Source organism: Dipodomys ordii, unplaced genomic scaffold, assembly GCF_000151885.1.
Source record: "Dipodomys ordii isolate 6190 unplaced genomic scaffold, Dord_2.0 Scaffold1, whole genome shotgun sequence".
Classification (NCBI taxonomy): domain Eukaryota; kingdom Metazoa; phylum Chordata; class Mammalia; order Rodentia; family Heteromyidae; genus Dipodomys; species Dipodomys ordii.
Genome location: NW_012267217.1, coordinates 35,136,392 through 35,154,120, shown reverse-complemented (window position 1 = coordinate 35,154,120; position 17,729 = coordinate 35,136,392). Strand labels below are relative to the sequence as shown.

The following is a 17,729-nucleotide window of genomic DNA, read 5'->3' as shown; positions in this document are numbered from 1 at the left end:
TTCTGGCTTGTTACTCGTACGGAGATAAGAATCTTGAAGATCTGTCTGGGTGGCTTCAAGACCTTGATCCTCAAATCTCACCTCTTAAGAAGCTAGAATTACAGGAATGAACCACTGACACCCAGCTTCTGTTTATTTTTTGTAGTTTCTATTTTCTTTGTAGTCCTAGCTTTACTGAAGTAAAATTTTAAAAAAGTGTACTGTAGATATTTATGATATACATGATATAAAATGATTACCACAGTCAACTGAATACATCACCACATCTTATATTTGAAATGATAAAATTTAAGATCTCTCCGGACTAGGAAGTGGCTCAGTGGTAGAGCACTTGCCTTGCATGCATGAGGCCCTGGGCACATAAGCAGAAGAAAAAAAAAGCTGGAAGTGGTGCTATGGCTCAAGTGGTAGCTCGCTAGCCTTGAGCTGAAGAGCTGAGGAACAGCGCCCAGGCCCAGAGTTCAGGCCCACAACCGGACCCAAAACAAAAAAAAAAATTTAAGATCTTTCAGTAATTTTCAGGTGTGTAACACATTGTAATTAACTATAGTTGACATGCTGTACAAAATCTTCAGGATATCTTTAACCTGTCTAGTTGAACTTCTGCATTGTTTGACCAACATCTTCCCCTCCTCCTCCTCTGTCCCACGGCAACCACCATTACTCTGCTTCATCACTTTTAAATTCCACACATGAAGACGGATGCAACATTTATCTTTTTATATCTTGTTCATTTCATAGCACAATGGCCTCCAGGCTTCATGAATAATATTTTCTTACATATATAAAAACCACATTTAATTCATCCATTGATGGACAATAAGGTTCATTTTATATCACTGCTACTGTGTCAGACAAGAAGTTTTATTTTTCTTGCAGTGCTGCAGGTCACATCCAGGGCCTTGCATCTGCTAGGCAAGTGGTCTTCTATTGAGCTACCTCCCTCTGGTATTCTACTGTTGTGAATAATGCTGTAAAGAGCATGAGCATCCATATTAATATATATTACTATATATTTTTATTATCATATACATATATATCCATACTGCTTTCCAAAATGTCTGTACTAACTTACACTCCCACCAATAATATATAAGGATTCTCTTTTCTCCACATGCTTGATTTACTTTGGTTTCTAGTGAAATTACTGTTAATAACTAGTTTTCTGTAGTGGGATGTATTAATCATTACTATTCTTTTTACTTTCACTATGCTTCTCTGGCAGTGTTTCTCAACTGGAAGACACCAAAAATAGTATAAGCATAATTTCTTCTTCAGTTCTACCTCTCCTAATGTTAAGCAATATAAAACTGGATCCCTGTGGAGATATTCCTTCTTTGGACTGACCATACAATGCACCTCTATTCTCAAGTATCTAGTGATTCTTTAGATAGATTTTTTTTTTTTTTGGTTGGTCATAGGGCTTTAACTGTAGGCCTGGGCACTTGTCCTTCAGCTCTTCAGCTCAAGGCGAGCACTCTACCACTTGAGCCACAGCGCCACTTCCAATTTTCTGAATGGTTTGTTAGAGATAAGAATCTCACGGACTTTCCTGCCTGGCTGGCTTTGAACCTAGATCCTCGTATCTCAGCCTCCTGAGTAACTAGGATTACAGGTATGAGCTACCGGCTCCCAGCTTTAGATAGGTCATTTATTGACCTCTAGAGATATCTTTGTCCATCCTGATGTTTAAGAGTCCTTTTCTCCCCTCAAATTGGGCTAAATTTCACAATGTTGGCAGATATTCTTCATTGTTTACAATTTGGGAATAGTGGATATTTTCTTAATTCATGATGTAATTTTTTTAATCTATACTACTGTTTTTCTTATTTTCCAGTTTCAGGGAAAGGAGAGTAAAGTTTAAGCATTCTTTTATATATTACGTATTTAGCCCAAATCTACTGTTGACATTAAGCCATATTCTTTTTTTCTTTTTTTTTCTTTTTTGTGCCAGTCCTGGGGCTTTTTTGGTGGTTAACTGGAGATAAGAGACTCTTAGACTTTCCTTACCACAGCTGGCTTTGAACTGCAGCCCCCAGATCTCAGCCTTTTGAGTAGCTAGGATTACAGGTGTGAGCCACCAGCACCCAGCTAAACCATATTCTTTTTTATTATCTTTAAATAGTTGTACAAAGAAGTTTCAGTTCTATGCGTCAATTTATGTGTGCAGTACATCTTGATCAGTGCCAGCCCTTCCTATCTATACCACCTCCACTCATCCCCTCAAGTTCCCTAACTCCATTTTCACATTGAGTATTATAATTACCCACTATTCATCTCTCCATTTGTCTGTCTCCCTCCCCTTAACCTTCATATCCCTCATATATTCATTTTGTTAAACTGTGAATTGCTCAAAAGTATTACACAATGGAAATCTACTCCTATATATGCTGTAATTTAGTCAGATTGATAATGTATATATACATATGGCCATGTATGTACTTTCACATGAGAGAATACATGCACTGTTTGTCTCTAAGCTTGACTTACTTCACTCAGAATGTATTTTTCCAGATCCATATATTTCCCTGCAAATAACATATTATTCCTATAAGTGACTAAGATTATGTTGTGTATATGTGTGTGTGTCACACATTTTCTTGATCCATTCTTTGGTTGTAGAGTATTTCGTTTGTTTCAATAGCTTAGCTATGGTGAAGAGTGGCACTAATGAAAATGATTGTTCAGGTATCTTTATTGCATCCTGACTTGCAGCCTTTTGAATAGATGCCCAAGAATGATGTCATTGAATCATAAGGCAGTTCTTATTTTAAGTTTTTTGAAGAGCCTCCATAGTGCCTTCCATAGTAGTTGTACTAATTCACATTCTACCAACAGTGTAATAGGGTTCTTTTCCCCTGAATCTCTGCCAGCATTTGTTATTGGAGTGAGATGGACTCTGAATGTTACTTGATTTGCATTTCCTTTGTAGCCACGGATGTAAAAAAATAATAATTTATGTGCTGGCCAGTTTTACTTCTGAGAGGTGTTTATTTAGCTCCTTTGCCCATTTATTAATTGGATTATTGAATCGTTAAGAGTTTAGTTTTTTGAGCTCCTTATATATTCTGACTTTAGAACCTTTTTAAATGTATATCTGGAAATAACTCGTCTCCCATTCTGTTGGCTGTCTTTTTAGCTTAGTAACTATGACCTCTCCTGTGCAGAAGCTTTTTAGCTTCACGTAATCTCATTTGTCAATTCTCCTAACTGCCAAGCCCCTGGAATCCCACTCAGGAAGTCCTGCTTATGCCAGTAAGTTCTAGTGTTTAGTCCTTCCTGTGGTATTTTCAAGGTTTGGGGTCTTAAATTAAGGTCTTTAATCCACTTTGAATTAATATTAGTAGAAAAGGAGAAACAGGAATCCAGTTTCAGTCTTCTACATAGAGATATCTAGCTTTCCAAACACACTTGTTGAAGAGGCTGTTGTTTTCCAACTTGTATTTTTTTGTTCCTTTGCCAAAAATGAGATAGCTATAATTATCTTTGATCTTTATTCTGTTCATTTGGTCTTCAGGTCTGCTCTTGGGCCTGCATCAAACTGTTATTGTTATTATGGCTCTATAGTAAAGTTGAATTCTGGTTCAGTCATACTCTTAGTTTTTCATGTCAGATTATTTGTCATAAAAGTATATTCATACTTACTAGAATATAATAAGATTTTTCTAAAAATGTATTTTTCCCTCCCTTTATTTTCTTTGTAATTTGATCTTTGGTTGCCTGTTATTTTTGGTTTGATTCTGTATACTCACTTTGATGTCATCCTTAGCTTTGCCTCTAGCTCCAGCATCAGTCTTGAATTTTAGGCAGTATATCCAATTAGCCACATGTGGAAACTGAGAACTGAAATGTAGTAAGAGCAAATTAAGATGTCCTGTAAATGTAAAAATCACACAAGGGCTAGGCATCAATGGCTCAACCCTGTAATCCTAGCTACCCAGAAGGCTGATATCTGAGGATCACAGTTTGAAGTCAGCCCAACCATGAGTCCATGAGACTCTTAATCTCCAACTAACCACCAAAAAGCTGGGTGTGTAGGATTGGCTCAAGTGGTAGAGCATTAGCCTTGAGCATAACAGTTCAGGGACAGCACCCAGACCTTGAGTTCAAGCCCAAGGACTGGTGCAAAAAAAAAAATCAAAACACTAAGTTATGAAGACGTAGTATGAAAACAATGTTTAAAAACTTAAGAACTTGAAAATTGATTATTCCTTGAAATGATACAATTGGTTTAAATAAAACATTATTAAATTATTAAAAAGCAGGACCTCACTCTATATACCGATAGATAGATAGATAGATAGATAGATAGATAGATAGATAGATAGATAGATAGATAGATAGATAGATAGACAGATAGACAGACAGATAGATAGATAGATAGAGCCCAGGCTGGCCTCAGACTCTCCATGTAACCCAAGGTGGCCTCTAATTCATGATTGTACTTCAGCCTTCCTAGTGCTGAGATTATAAGTGTGCGGTACCATGCCCAGGTGAATGATTTTGTTTGTTTGCCTGTTTCCAGGTACTAGGGGTTGAAGCCAGGGCCTTAAGTACTCTACTACTTACGCTATGTCCCCAGCCATTTGGTTTTTATTTTGGGGTGTTTTTTTTGATAGAGTGTTCATAACTTTGCCCAGCTGGCCTATATCCCTCTGTCTTCTTCCCTCCACCTCTCAAATAGCTACAATTCCAAGCCCAGCCTTTGGAATGGATTTTTGTCTGTTTTTCTCCGTTGTGTAACAGAATGCTTAGTACAAATGCTGAACAAATATCTCTTATTAATCTCTCTCTCTCGCTCCCTCCATCTTTCCCCTTTTTGTAATAGCCTTATTCTGATCATGGAGTCCAAGCAACCTATCACCAGGTTTATGCACCAAGTGCCATTGCTATGCCTGCACCTGTGATGCAACCTGAGCCAATTAAAGTAAGAAGCTTGTTTTGATTTTTTCTGTTTTTCTTCACTTGTATTTTACTTTTTTTAATTTCTCTTCTGAAAAAGAAAAACTGGATATTTTTGTCACAATTATGATCAGAAGTACATAATTAATGAATTATTTTATGTGGAGGAAATAAAGTGCTAAATTATCTATAACTCTTATTGGTTTTGAAGAATTATAAACCATAAAGGGTCAACTTTTTATCTGTTGTGGTAAAATACATGTAACTTAATATTCATCAGCTTAACCATTTTAATATTCAGTGGCATTGCTTATAATCACAACGCTGCACAAATCATCACTACTAACTCCAAATTTATCACCCCAAACAAATTCTGTTCTCATTAAGCATTTAATCTAGGGCTAGAAGTATGGCTCAAATGGTAGAGCACTTGCCAAGCAAGCACAAGGACCACCAAAACAAACCTTAGTACCACAAAACAACAAAAACAATAAATTATCCTTCCTTTTCTTCTTCTTCCCAATCTCTGATAATCTTTAGACTACTTTTTATCTCTGTGGATTTTTCTATTCTAGGTACTTCATATGGGATTATCTATGTCAAGGATACATAACACCTATTAGTATATTAAAACAGTTTATGATCTCTTCTTACTTGGGAATGTATTCATGCTCCTTAAGTCAGATTCAGGCCAAAGAAAACCAATCAGATCAACATATTTGACTGTCTACTGTGTACCAGGGAATTCTTTCTATTCTTTTACAACACAGCTTCTTAGTGACTAATACTTAGTATCATCACTTTAGGGAAATAGATTTTTTCTCTAGAAAATAATTATAGACAAATTAACTGTTAGGTGGTTATATAAATTTTGTGAGCATCCTATGTATTGAATTTACTACCGAAACAATCTGTGTTAAGAGAGTCCCACTGTCTTCACCCCATCATCACTCTCTGCCATGACTCCTCAGTACATTCCTTCATTGCCTCTACCACTATTCTGTAAACATGAGATCAAACCACAATTCTGGGCCAGACACTGATGGCTCATGCCTGTAAACCTACCTATTTAAGTTTCTGAGATCTAAGGATCACAATTCAAAGCCAGCCCAGGCAGAATAGTCTATAAGACTCCTATCTCCAAGTAACCACCAAAAAGCTACAGATACAGCTGCGGCCCAAGTGGTAGAGCACTAGACTGGAGGGGGACAAAAAGCTCAGGAACAATGCCTAGCCCCTGACTTCAAGCCCCAGTACTGGCATACACACACCAAAACAATAAATAAGTAGGGGCCTCTTGTCAAATCTAGTTTTACTCTAAATTTTGTTAATCTAGAATGTTACTCTATAAATAAGTGTTATTTATAGAGATTTTCTTTTCAATATTGTTAGAAAATCTTCAAAACCAAACTTCACTAACATTAGCATTTTCTCCAAATATACTTCTCTAGAAATAGCTGATGTACTGTGCCATATTTATGTAAGAACATGTTATTTTGGTGTGTGTATACATATATAAACCATATATTATACATACTTAAAAACATATGTATTATGTATGTAGTAGAAAGAGATATTTAGGGAATTAATTTTGACTTTATTAAAGAACTACAGGTTGATTAATTATTGGAATAAGAATAAATTTTATGTGTACTAGAGAATGTCACAAATTAATGGTGTGGCTTGAATAAGTCAAATAAAAATATACGGTAGAGAGTGATACTAGGATAGGAGAATTTCCTAAGAATGTTACTGCTAAACATTCTTTTGTTTCTTTCGGCTATGCTACGGTTTAAACTCAGGCTTCAAGCTTGCTTGTTTTGCTTGTTCAGCTAGTGCTCTACCACTTGGGCCATACCTGTAGTTCTGATTTTGTTGGTTGTTTTGGAGAAAATCTACAGACTTTTCTACCCAGAATGGCTTCATACCTCTGTAATTGGACCTAGCCTCCTGAGTAGCTAGTATTACAAGTGTGAGCCATCAGCACACAGCTGTATTCAACACTCTGAAGTTTAATTTTTCTACTTTAAGAGCACATCCTTCTCTAAATCTTTTTAGCTCTGTAAGTAGGGATAGCAGAAATTACATACATAGACGTATCTTACTTTTTTAATTTAGTCATGTAAAAATTACTCATTCCCTTTAGATTGGAGATGGTAAAGAAAATTTATGAAACTTTCAAAGTCAAAATTAGAATACAGAGATATTATAGAGAGGGTTTATGTTCCTTTCCTTGCTTTAATTTGTTAATAAAAGATGGATACTCAAGGATTCAGGCTCCAAGCCAGCCCAAGCAGGAAAGTCCATGGGACTCTTATTTCCAGTTAACCATCAAAAAACACAAGTGGAGCTGTAGCTCAATTGGTAAAGTGCTAGCCATTAGCAAAAAAAAGCTCAGGAACAGTGTCCAGGACCTGAGTTCAAGCCCCAGGACCAGTATCCAAAACACAAAAGACAGAGTTTTGTGTTTATTTTATACTCAGTGTTGACTCCAGTGTCTCATGAGAATTGAGCCAGTGCTCTACCACTAAGGTATTATACTTTTAAGGTGGAATGTTCTGTGCATTTATGCTCAATATTTTTCCTTAAGTGATTTAATGACCCACAAGAGAAATGGTGCCCTCATTCAAGGACAAACTCACAAACTATTTCCATAATTTTTAAGAACTGTACACTCTGTAGAAATATTTAACTATATAAATTTACTGTGTAGTACTGTTTACTGTGTAGCAAACTAGGAACTTTGTTTTATAGAAGATTGATATGACATAAAAAGCTGATATGTAAATACTGTGATATAATTAAGAAATAATCTTTTTTCTAAGGCAAATTAATATGGTTTCAAAATATTAGTGACTGACATTGATAAATATTAACCTTTTGTTCCTGTGAAATTTTTCCCTAGTACCAAAAACCTTCGTGACTTTTAAAATAGAAAGGTGGAAATGTTTCCATATAAGAATTTGAGCCTTACCAGGCACCAGTAGCTCATGCCTGTAATCCTAGCCACTCAGAAGGCTGAGATCTGAGGATCATGGTTCAAAGCCAGCCGAAGCAGAAAAGTCCCCATTAAGTCTCCAATTAACCACTCAAAAACCAGAAGTGGCATTATGGCTCAAAGTGGTAGAGTGCTAGCCTTGAGCAAAAAGAGATCAGGGACAATGCCCAGGCTCTGCGTTCAAGCCCCATAACCAACAACAACACAACAAGAATTTGAGCCTGTTGTTTTTATAAGTCACTTTTAAAACTAATAGCAAGGTTGATCAATGAGTACTAAGTTCCAAATAGTAAAACATTCTGACTGCTGTTGCACAGAAAGATGACTATAGATAACAACAATGTTTGATTGATTGATAGATATATAGATAGATAGATAGATAGATAGAAGACTTTAAAATTTTTTACCATAGGAAGTGATAAATGTTTGAAATTTATATACTTAACCTAATTTAAACATTATACAATGTATATGTGTGTGTTTAAACAGCATATAGTACCTCATTAACATTTTATGGTTTTATGTATCAATTAAAACTAATTACATTTTTAAGTCTATTTAATACCTTTAAAATTCTAATGTTAGGCTGGACTTGATAGCCGAAGGCTATAATCCTAGTTCATTGGAACATGGATGTCAAGAGATCATGGTTCAAGGCTAGCCGAGGCATAAGAGTTTATGAGACTCCATCTCAACCACTAGCAGGACACACTGGAGCATGCTTTTTATCCTAGTGACAAAGGAAAGCATAAAAAGGAGGATTGTAATCCAAACTAGTCCAGGCATGTGGCAAGCCCTTATCAAAAAATTGCCAACATGAAAATGGGTTGGCAGAGTGAATCAAGTGGTTGAATGCTGGTTTAGCCATGAGGCCCTTCAAACTCCAATATTGAAAAAGAAAACAATGCTTATAATTTTATAAATATTAATTTGGAAATATCGCAAGGTAGGAATTTTAGACATTAAAACTGTCTTGAAGCAACAAAACATATGTCTTAAAGAGAGCTTGAAGTGCAAGCCTAACTACTATATAGAACTTTCCAAAAACTACTCATTGACTATAAACCATGTACACTGTCAAATCACATACAAAATAAATACAAAGTAAACCAATATAGAAGTTAGTATGGTATTAATTAGGGCTATAATTCCCTAGCTCAACAGTCATATTGTATTCAGATAAGGTTTGGTGGGGGGGGTAGGTAGGGGTTGCTGGTCCTGGGGCTTGAACCTCAGGGCCTAGGCACTGTCTCTGAGCCTCTCTGTTCTCAAGGCTAGCACTCTACCACTTGAGCCACAGTGCCACTTCCAGCTTTTTCTGTTTATGTGGTACTGAGGAATTGAAGCCAGGTCTTCATGCATGCCAGGCAAACACTCTACCACAAGCCATATCCCCAGCCCCTCAGAAAAGTTTAAAATATAATAAAGAAGAACCACATGATGTCAAAAATTATCTGGCTGTACTAGAATACCTACTACCTAAAATATATAGGACCATATAGATGTAGATGTAGATAACATTATATTATCCAGTCACCCCTATAGATATGTTTTTGATAGATGTGACCTATTATACCTTTAAGATGAATGTCAAATCCCAAGTTATGAAGAGTAGGAGTGAAGAATTATAAAGTGTTTGTTTCCTAATGTTTTCTATTCTTCTATCAACATATGTTCTTATGAGAATTGATGCAACTGAAAATTAGGGAAATTATCATTTCAGTTCACCTTTAAGTTAAATGTATGTCTTATTAAACTCCCATATATGTTACAATCCAAAAAGACATGAATATTAAGGATAATATTGAGTCATTGCCAAGCTGTGAGAAATTTCTCCTACCTAAAGCATTGACTTGAATGAGAAACGCTAGTGGTCTGTATATACCTTACCTTTGGAAAGAAGTAACTGGGAAGGGGATCTGAACTACCTACCACTGTCTATATCTAGACCAGAGATGCAGGACAGTACACTTCTGAATATTAGCAACTATCTCTAATGTACAAAAATATTTGACTACCACTTTCTTCTTCCTAGCCATTCCCTTATTTCCTTTCATTATTGTTTCTTTTTTTTCCTCGTTGTGATGGTGGTATCCCATAGTATCTGGGTGGAATCTGATTCAGTCAGGACCTTGCACTTGTTGGGCTACTGCCTGAGCCGTGCTCCCAGCCCTCTTTTGATTTAGTTATTTTTCAAATAAGTTCTATTTTTGGCAGTGGCTAACTTCAGGTTACAGTCATCCTACCTCTGCCTCCTGTATAGCTGAGATTATTTGTTGGGATAAGGAACTTTTTGTCTGGGCTGGCTTGCAGTCATAGTTCTCCTTATCTCTGTCTCCCAACTAGTTGGGATTATAAGCATGAGTCACTGCATCCAGCTGATTATTACTTCTCATTAATCAATTTGAAGGCTTATATTCTCAGTATTTATCACGACATAAAGATAGAGAAGGATGAGTACAAAGTGTTGGATTTTGGATGGCAAAGTTAGAGGAAACGTGATCTTTTTTTCACCTTCCTACAAAGGAGAGTGATTTTTTGTGGGTGTGCTATACATACTCAAACAATCGACTGGTTCTCTACAATGATTGTTGTATTCAGAAAACTCTAGGCATCAGAGCAAAATATCACCCACTTAAGCATTAAAAATTGCATGGTTTCTGTGTATAAAGCTTCCCTCTTGATGTTAGCCTAAGATAATAAAGAGAAGCAAGACTTTATGAAGCCAATTTCTTTGACTTGTCATATATCTCCCTCTACTCAAGAATAAGTACATAGAAAAGAATATACACATTACTGGTTTTATAAAAATGCATACATTAAAAAATTACATTTAAAAAATACATTAAAAGCAAGGATGAACCCACTCAACTTATGGGTTACATCTCAACAAACTCATTGTAAGTTGAAAATATGTCAAAAATGTATTTAATGTTCTTTACCTGACAAACCTATCCCTGGTCTTGGGAATATCAAAATTCAAAACTGTAAGTATGGTTTCTACAGAAAATATATCACTTTGTACCATCTAAAAGAAGCCAAAAACTCAAATGTGAAGCCAGGTACAAGTGGCTCATTCCTGTAATCCTAGCTACTCAGGAGGCTGAGATCTAAAAATCATGGTTCAAAGCCAGCCCAGACAGGGACATCCATGAGACTCTCTAATTAACCACCAGAAAACCAGTAGAGGCACTGTGACTCAAAGTATTAGAGCACTAGCCTTGAGCAAAAAGCTCAGGGACAGTGCCCAGGCCCTGAGTTTCAGCCCTACAACCAACCGAAAAAAAAAAAAAAATCAAATGTGAAATCGTTTTAAGTTGGGTACTGTCTGTATATCCCAGGACAATCAGATTCTCTAAAAGAATAAGATAATTAAATTTAATCATGTTCATAATTTACTGTTGCTGTTAAAACAACATATAGACTGATCTTATTTTACCTACCCTAAGACCTTGAAAACAAAACTGATTGTCATTTTTATATTTGATGTATCAAAGGCAAAAGTATGAAAGATGGAGATTATATAATGTTATAAATATCTTTGTAGCAAAAAGAGGAACATTTTAATTCTTTATATTTTATTACCTTTCAGTAGCTGTACAAAGTAGTTGCCATTCAACAAAGCCGTTTATGAATACAATGTGTTTTGATCAATGTCACCCCAACATTTTGAATCTTGAAGGAATATCTTCAAGAATGTAAGAATCATTGCTTCAATAACTTAACATTTAATCTTTGAGTTCAAGGACAAAAGCTATTCAGACTCTGAATTAAGTTTTAATGTGGTGCAAAGACACAAACACATCAAGAATATGAATTTTGTAATAAGTTGAGTCTCAGTAACTCATGACTGTCCTCATTGCTAAGGAGGCTGCGGTCCAGAGGAACATGGTTCAAAGCTAATAGACAGAAAAGCTCACTAGACACTATGTCCATAATAACCAGCAAAAGGCAAGGCTCAAGTAGTAGAGTGCCATCTGCACAAGCAAGCCCAAGGCCCTCAGTTCAAACCCCAATACCTCAAAAAATATTATAATATCATTTGTTTCCTTTATAACCGCTCTACATTAGACATTTTGTTATTCTAACACTCTCTTAGACTTTTTGTTGTTGACAAAAATGAGGGAGAAAAGATTTACTTTGGCTTCAGAGGTCTCAGTTTTCAAGATTTCAGTTCATAGTCCTAGGCTCATTGACGCTTGGCCTGTGATGACACAAAACATCATGACAGCAGGTGATGTGGTAGTGGAGGCTGTTCACCCCGTGGTGGACAGAAAGAAGAAAAAGAGGTGCTAGAACAGGATACAGCTCCTAACTATATAATCCCAGTGAGTTTTATCCAGCCAGGCCTGCTTTCTAAAGTCCTAACAACCTTTCAAAATAACACAACCACATAGTGTCCAAGCCTTCAACAATGAACCCATAATGGACATTTCATAATCAAACTGATATTCCGCCCATGAACTCCAAAGGCTCATCCATCCCAATGCAGATTGAATGTAGTCCATTTCTAAGAGCCCCCACAGTCTTAACTGTTCCAAGCTTGTTAAAAGTTCAAGTCTAAAGTCTCTTGTGAGACTCAAAGCAAACTTAACTGTCATCCTCTATAAAAATTAAAAATTTGCCGGGCATCAATGACTCAAACCTGTAATCTTAGCTAGTTAGGAGGCTGACATCTGAGGATCATGGTTCCAAGCCAGCCTAGACAGGAAAGTCCTTGAAACTCTTTTCTCCAATTTACCACCAGAAAAAACAGAAGTAGGGCTGTGGCTCACAAAGTGGTAGAGTGCTAGCCTTAAGCAAAAAGCTCAGAGACAGCGCCCAGGTCTTGAGTTCAAGCCCCATAACCAACAAAAAAAAAGTCTCAAAACATACTTCCAATATACAATAGCACAGAGTAAATATTACTATTTCAAGAGAGAGGAATGTGACCAAAGTAAGAGCATAACCTAGAGGACAAACATGAAATCCAGCCATCTGAAGCACATGATGGTGGGCTGCTGGGGGTCTTAAACAGCTACAGACCCTATGGTCTTGTCTTAGGGCCCACATGGCCTCTCTTATAACGACTTAGGTCATAGCCTGTGGCTGTCCTTGGCAGATGTTCCACATTCCTGACATCTCTAACTTCCTAGGATTTCTATTATGTTCAGTTTCACCTTCACATCTTTACATACTACCCTCTAAAGAGGCTCCTTGCAGATCCTAACTCTGCTACACATTGCTTAGCTTCCTAGATGTTCCTTTGAAAACTTCTGTGACCCACAACTATTGCATTCTGAATCCCTGAACAACATCATAAAGATGACACCCAAATCTGCCATAAGCACAGCCAGTAACCAGACAACTTGAACACATCTGCTGCAATGTGTCCTGCTCTCTTTTCAGTTTTCCATATGAATTAAAACCTTTATACCCCTGACTCTGGTAATGTGTGGAATATAAAGATGTGATAAATGCTAGAGAAGATAAACATGATTACCCCAACTCAAACATTACACAGTGTATACAAACATGTCCCGAAACATCATATGGTGCCTATGTACAAACTTTGTTTTTCTGTAGTTAAAAAATAAAAACTTGATAATTTATGTTTACAAAAGTTCTTGGTGCTTTTGTAAACAGACACTCAAATTTCTGAGAGGTAAAGCATAGAGTACGTTTAGCTCTAACTTAAATATAGATAGAAACTCACAAATATTTATCTTCTTATATATCTAAGTACGTCTGTTCTGTTTGTTTCAAAAGCACTATTGTCAACAGCTTCTTCATTGTGCTTAGCTATATACACTATAATTTCTGATTTTAATGTTAATATAATCAAGGGAATCCATTATTTTTAAAGCCTGGTAGCTATTTCCTCAATATAAAGTGTCTTAGTTCAGGCTGCTCTAACAACTATATTACAAACTGTGTTGAAACATTTATTTCTCACAGTTTTGGAGGCTGGGAAATTCAAGATCAAGGTGCTGGCAGATCCATTATCTGGTGAGGACCAACTTTCCACTTTGCAGGTGTCTGTCTTCTGATTGTACCATCACAAAGTAGAGTGCAGAGAGAGCATAGCACACTCTTTTTGCTCTATTATTTTCATTTTCTTTTGAGATGTTGGGGATCAAACCCACGACCTTGGGAATGCCAGGCAAGCTATGGTCTCAGTCCTCTGTTCTTAGAAGGGTACTAATCACATTATTTAGGGCTTCATTCTGATGACCTAATTACATCCCAGAGGTCACACCTCCAGATATCATCACATTGAGAACTGTCTATAATAAGTGATAGTGAGGGAGACACAAACCTAAAAGTCCATAGCAAGAATAGAGTGAGTATACTCAAGGCTACCATATTAAAGTCTTCCATAAGATTTCAGAAGTTCTCATATGAATATTTCTGTCCATCCTGAGAAAGCTAAATACAAGGTCAACAAAAGAGCCCATAGAAAATAGTTTAAGCTGCACAGGCTACATAGTCTCTATCAAAAATACTCAATCATGGACAGGAACCAGTGGCTCACGCCTATAATCCTAGCTACTCAAGGGGCAGAGATGAAGATGGCAATTCAAAGCTAGCCCAGGCCAAAAAGCCCACAAGACTCTTATTGCCAATTAACCACAGGTAGGTAGGTAGGTAGATAGGTAGGTAGGTAGGTAGATATGTGGCTTAAGTGGTAGAATGGTAGCCTTAAACAAAAAGCTCAAGTTCAAACCCCAGAAACCACAAAAAAAAAGCTATTTAACTTTGCCAGCATAGTATACAAACAGCCACAATAATAATAGAATTCTAATAAAAACTATTTACAAAATAGAAAGGCCCTTGAGATGATCTACTCTAATGTGTCCCCTTAAAGTATAATATGACTTAATGCTTTCATTATATTTCTGTACTCACCTTTCTTTTTCATCTATTTTTATCTTGATGTATGTGTGTGCACATGCCAGTCTTGGGGCTTGAATTCGGGGCCTGGGCACTGTTCCTGAGCTTCTTCTCTCAAAGGTGACATTCTATTAGTTAAACCACAGCTCCACTTCAGGTTTCTTTTTTTTGTATTAAATTTGAGATAATTAAGTTTAAAGCTAGCCTCGACTTTTCCTGCCCAAGGTAGTTTAGATTCAGATCCTTAGATCTCAGGAGGCTGCTCCTGAGTAGCTAAAATTACAAGCATGAGCCACCAGTGCTTAGCATGATGTTATATTTTTAAGACTTCTCCATTTTCCATTTCCATGCTTGTGATCATGTGTGAAGTCAGAATTCATCTGGGTTTTGATTTTGATTTTTGTCTTGATGAGTGGTTTGATTGCTAGGTGTCAGACCCAGGGCCTCTGCATTATAGGCAAGTCCATTCATTTAATTTTTTAAATCTAAAATTAGATTTTCTACCTGGTACAGAAGCAAACCCAGCTCAGGTTGGATGATTACAAGTTCAAGCTAACCTGGACAGCATAGCAAGACTTAATCTAAAACAAATAAAAGTAGTGTATTCCCTCACTCTAACTCTTGCCCACATTCTTGCCAAACTCTCTAGTTTCCCAATGTTCATGAACTCAAATTTGTATATGTATAAATTTCTTCTCTAAGCCTTTACCCAAGCAACCTCAACACATAAAACAGTAAGATAAGGAGGGGGTAACATTCTCGATAGGAAATGGACTCATTACCTTACTCATGTAACTGTAACCCCTCTGTACAGTATCTTTACAATACAATATATATTTTAAAAACACAGTATGACATCACTCCTCTATTTCTCCTGGGAAAACTAGAATTTATTGGCTTACAATTAATAAGCTATGAGTAGTTTACTATGTATGTTAGTTGTATATTATTACTATGTATAGTAGTTGTATATTATCACTGTCACTAGATTTTATCCAGCCAACAAAAATATTTATTATCTAATTGTGTTTTTTGTGTTGTAGACACTGAAATAGATACTACAGTGAATAATACTAAGTCATACTGGACAGTATTAAGTAGGCTAGAAAAGCCAGGCCAGTATATCGAGTTTGGTTTTAGCAAACCAGGCAAGTTCAAACCCCTAGTGCTGTGCTATCTCCAGTTGCCACTAGCAACATGAAGTTATTTAATTTTTTATATGTACGGTGCATGTGTGTGTTCGTGCGTACATGCATGTGTACATGTGCACACATTCTAGTACTGGGGCTTGAACTCAGGTTGCTAAGCTCTGACTTGGCTTTTTTGCTAACAGTTGGCACTCTATCACTGGTGCCCTGCTTCGTTCCACTAAGGGATTTTTTTTTTCTGGTTTATTGGAGATAAGAGTCACTCAAATTTGTTGTCTGGGCTGGCTCCAAACTTCAATTCTTAGATCTCATCCTCCTGAGTAGCTAGGATTAGAGATGTGAACCACTGGCACCTGGATAATTTAAACTTTCAGTTAAGTGAAATTAAAATTTAATGCTTCAATTACACCTAGCTGCATTTCAGGTATTAAACACTCACATATGACTAGAGGCCCCTGTATCTGACTGAAGATAAGGACATTTAGGTCAACATAAAAAGTTCTATTGGACAATACTGCTCTAGAGATATTGCGAGAAATAGGAAAAATTTTGAACCTACCCAAAATTAAAAATGTATTTTAGGAAAGCAAGGGCCTGGCCAGTGCCCAGAGTGCCAAAAAACTAGTAGCAGCTAGGTTTCTTTGACACCACTGGTCATGTTTTCTGTTAGTCTGGTAAATTTAAAACTTTATCATTCTGCATCTCAGTAAGTCCTGCAGTTTCAGTTATCAGCTGAGGCTACCATCATCTGAACACTTGCCTGGAGTATCTGTCAAGTGGGCACCCAGTCTTAAAAACAACCAAAAAAAAAAAAAAAGGTCCCAAGATAACACAGGTATTTGTAATTACTCTGTCCTGTCAATGGCCAACATTGAGGGTGATTGGACATGATTGGACAACTTTCTAAATAGCCTTCCAAACAAGTTTTTTAAATTCACTTAACAAAAGGAAGTACTCTAACTCACTTAATCTGTGCTGATCTGTTACCTATTTTTCATATTAAAGGTTTATATACTGGGACACTAGCAGGTAGACGGGTTCTGAACCCCTGCTAATTCGCTGGCTTCTTATTCTATAACATTCTAGTGAATTCCACATGTTCTGAAAAGCAGTTCATAAATGTTAATTGATGTTCTCCCCTCATTTTCGCTACTTTATCCTTTTTCAGTCTTTCTGATCTGTGTTTTCTCTTTACTTAACAGACAGTGTGGAGCATTCATTATTAAGACAATTGGGCAGCTCTAGTCCAGCTCAACTGATTTCTTGTCCAATGATCCTTGTGTGACCAAGATCCAGCTTCAAGGAACCGGCTAGAAGCTGCCCGTTGTGAAACTTAGGGTTAGTTAATACCTCACCATTTATTTATTCCACTATAAGCTGTCTAAATTTAGCCAGATTTGCTTTTTCAGCTGTTTTACAAAATTATTTAGATAGATGTGGCATGTTGGTTTTTTATGTGTTAATCTAACTGTAGTAACATTTTCTACATGTTTTATCCATTCCATAAATAATAACTACACTGGGAATAGTGAGATGTCTTTCATTTTCTCTGCTTTGTGTTATTTATTTTCTTCTCAAAGTTTTAGACACTGAGCTTTATATTCTTTGATATTTAATACTAAGGATGTCATTTATAATTCTAATAGAATTTTAATGCCGCCATACCTTTAGAACATAGCAGTTATTTAGTCATATTAATTTTTTGCTGTGTTTTCATTTAAGATGCTTTTGTCTAACATTTTTTACTAATTTTGCCTAATTTGTCTAATTTTGTTTGTTACTGCTACTCCTATTTTAATTTTGCTTCT

General features: G+C 36.4%; 1 protein-coding gene across 3 annotated transcripts in view; it reads left to right on the top strand.

Annotated features, from left to right (window-relative positions):
• Boll (boule-like RNA-binding protein) overlaps positions 1 to 17,449 on the top strand; it is a 45,088-nt gene extending 27,639 nt beyond the window's left edge. The window contains exons 10-11 of one of the 3 annotated variants that reach the window (XM_013033760.1): positions 4,829 to 4,927; positions 17,124 to 17,449. In XM_013033760.1, coding sequence (XP_012889214.1) covers positions 4,829 to 4,927; positions 17,124 to 17,147 — 123 coding nt within the window. In that variant the 3' untranslated portion in view covers positions 17,148 to 17,449. The remainder of the gene's footprint in view (positions 1 to 4,828; positions 4,928 to 17,123) is intronic. The other 2 variants (XM_013033683.1, XM_013033610.1) reach the window with 2 other exon arrangements.
• The last annotated feature ends 280 nt before the right edge of the window (positions 17,450 to 17,729 follow it).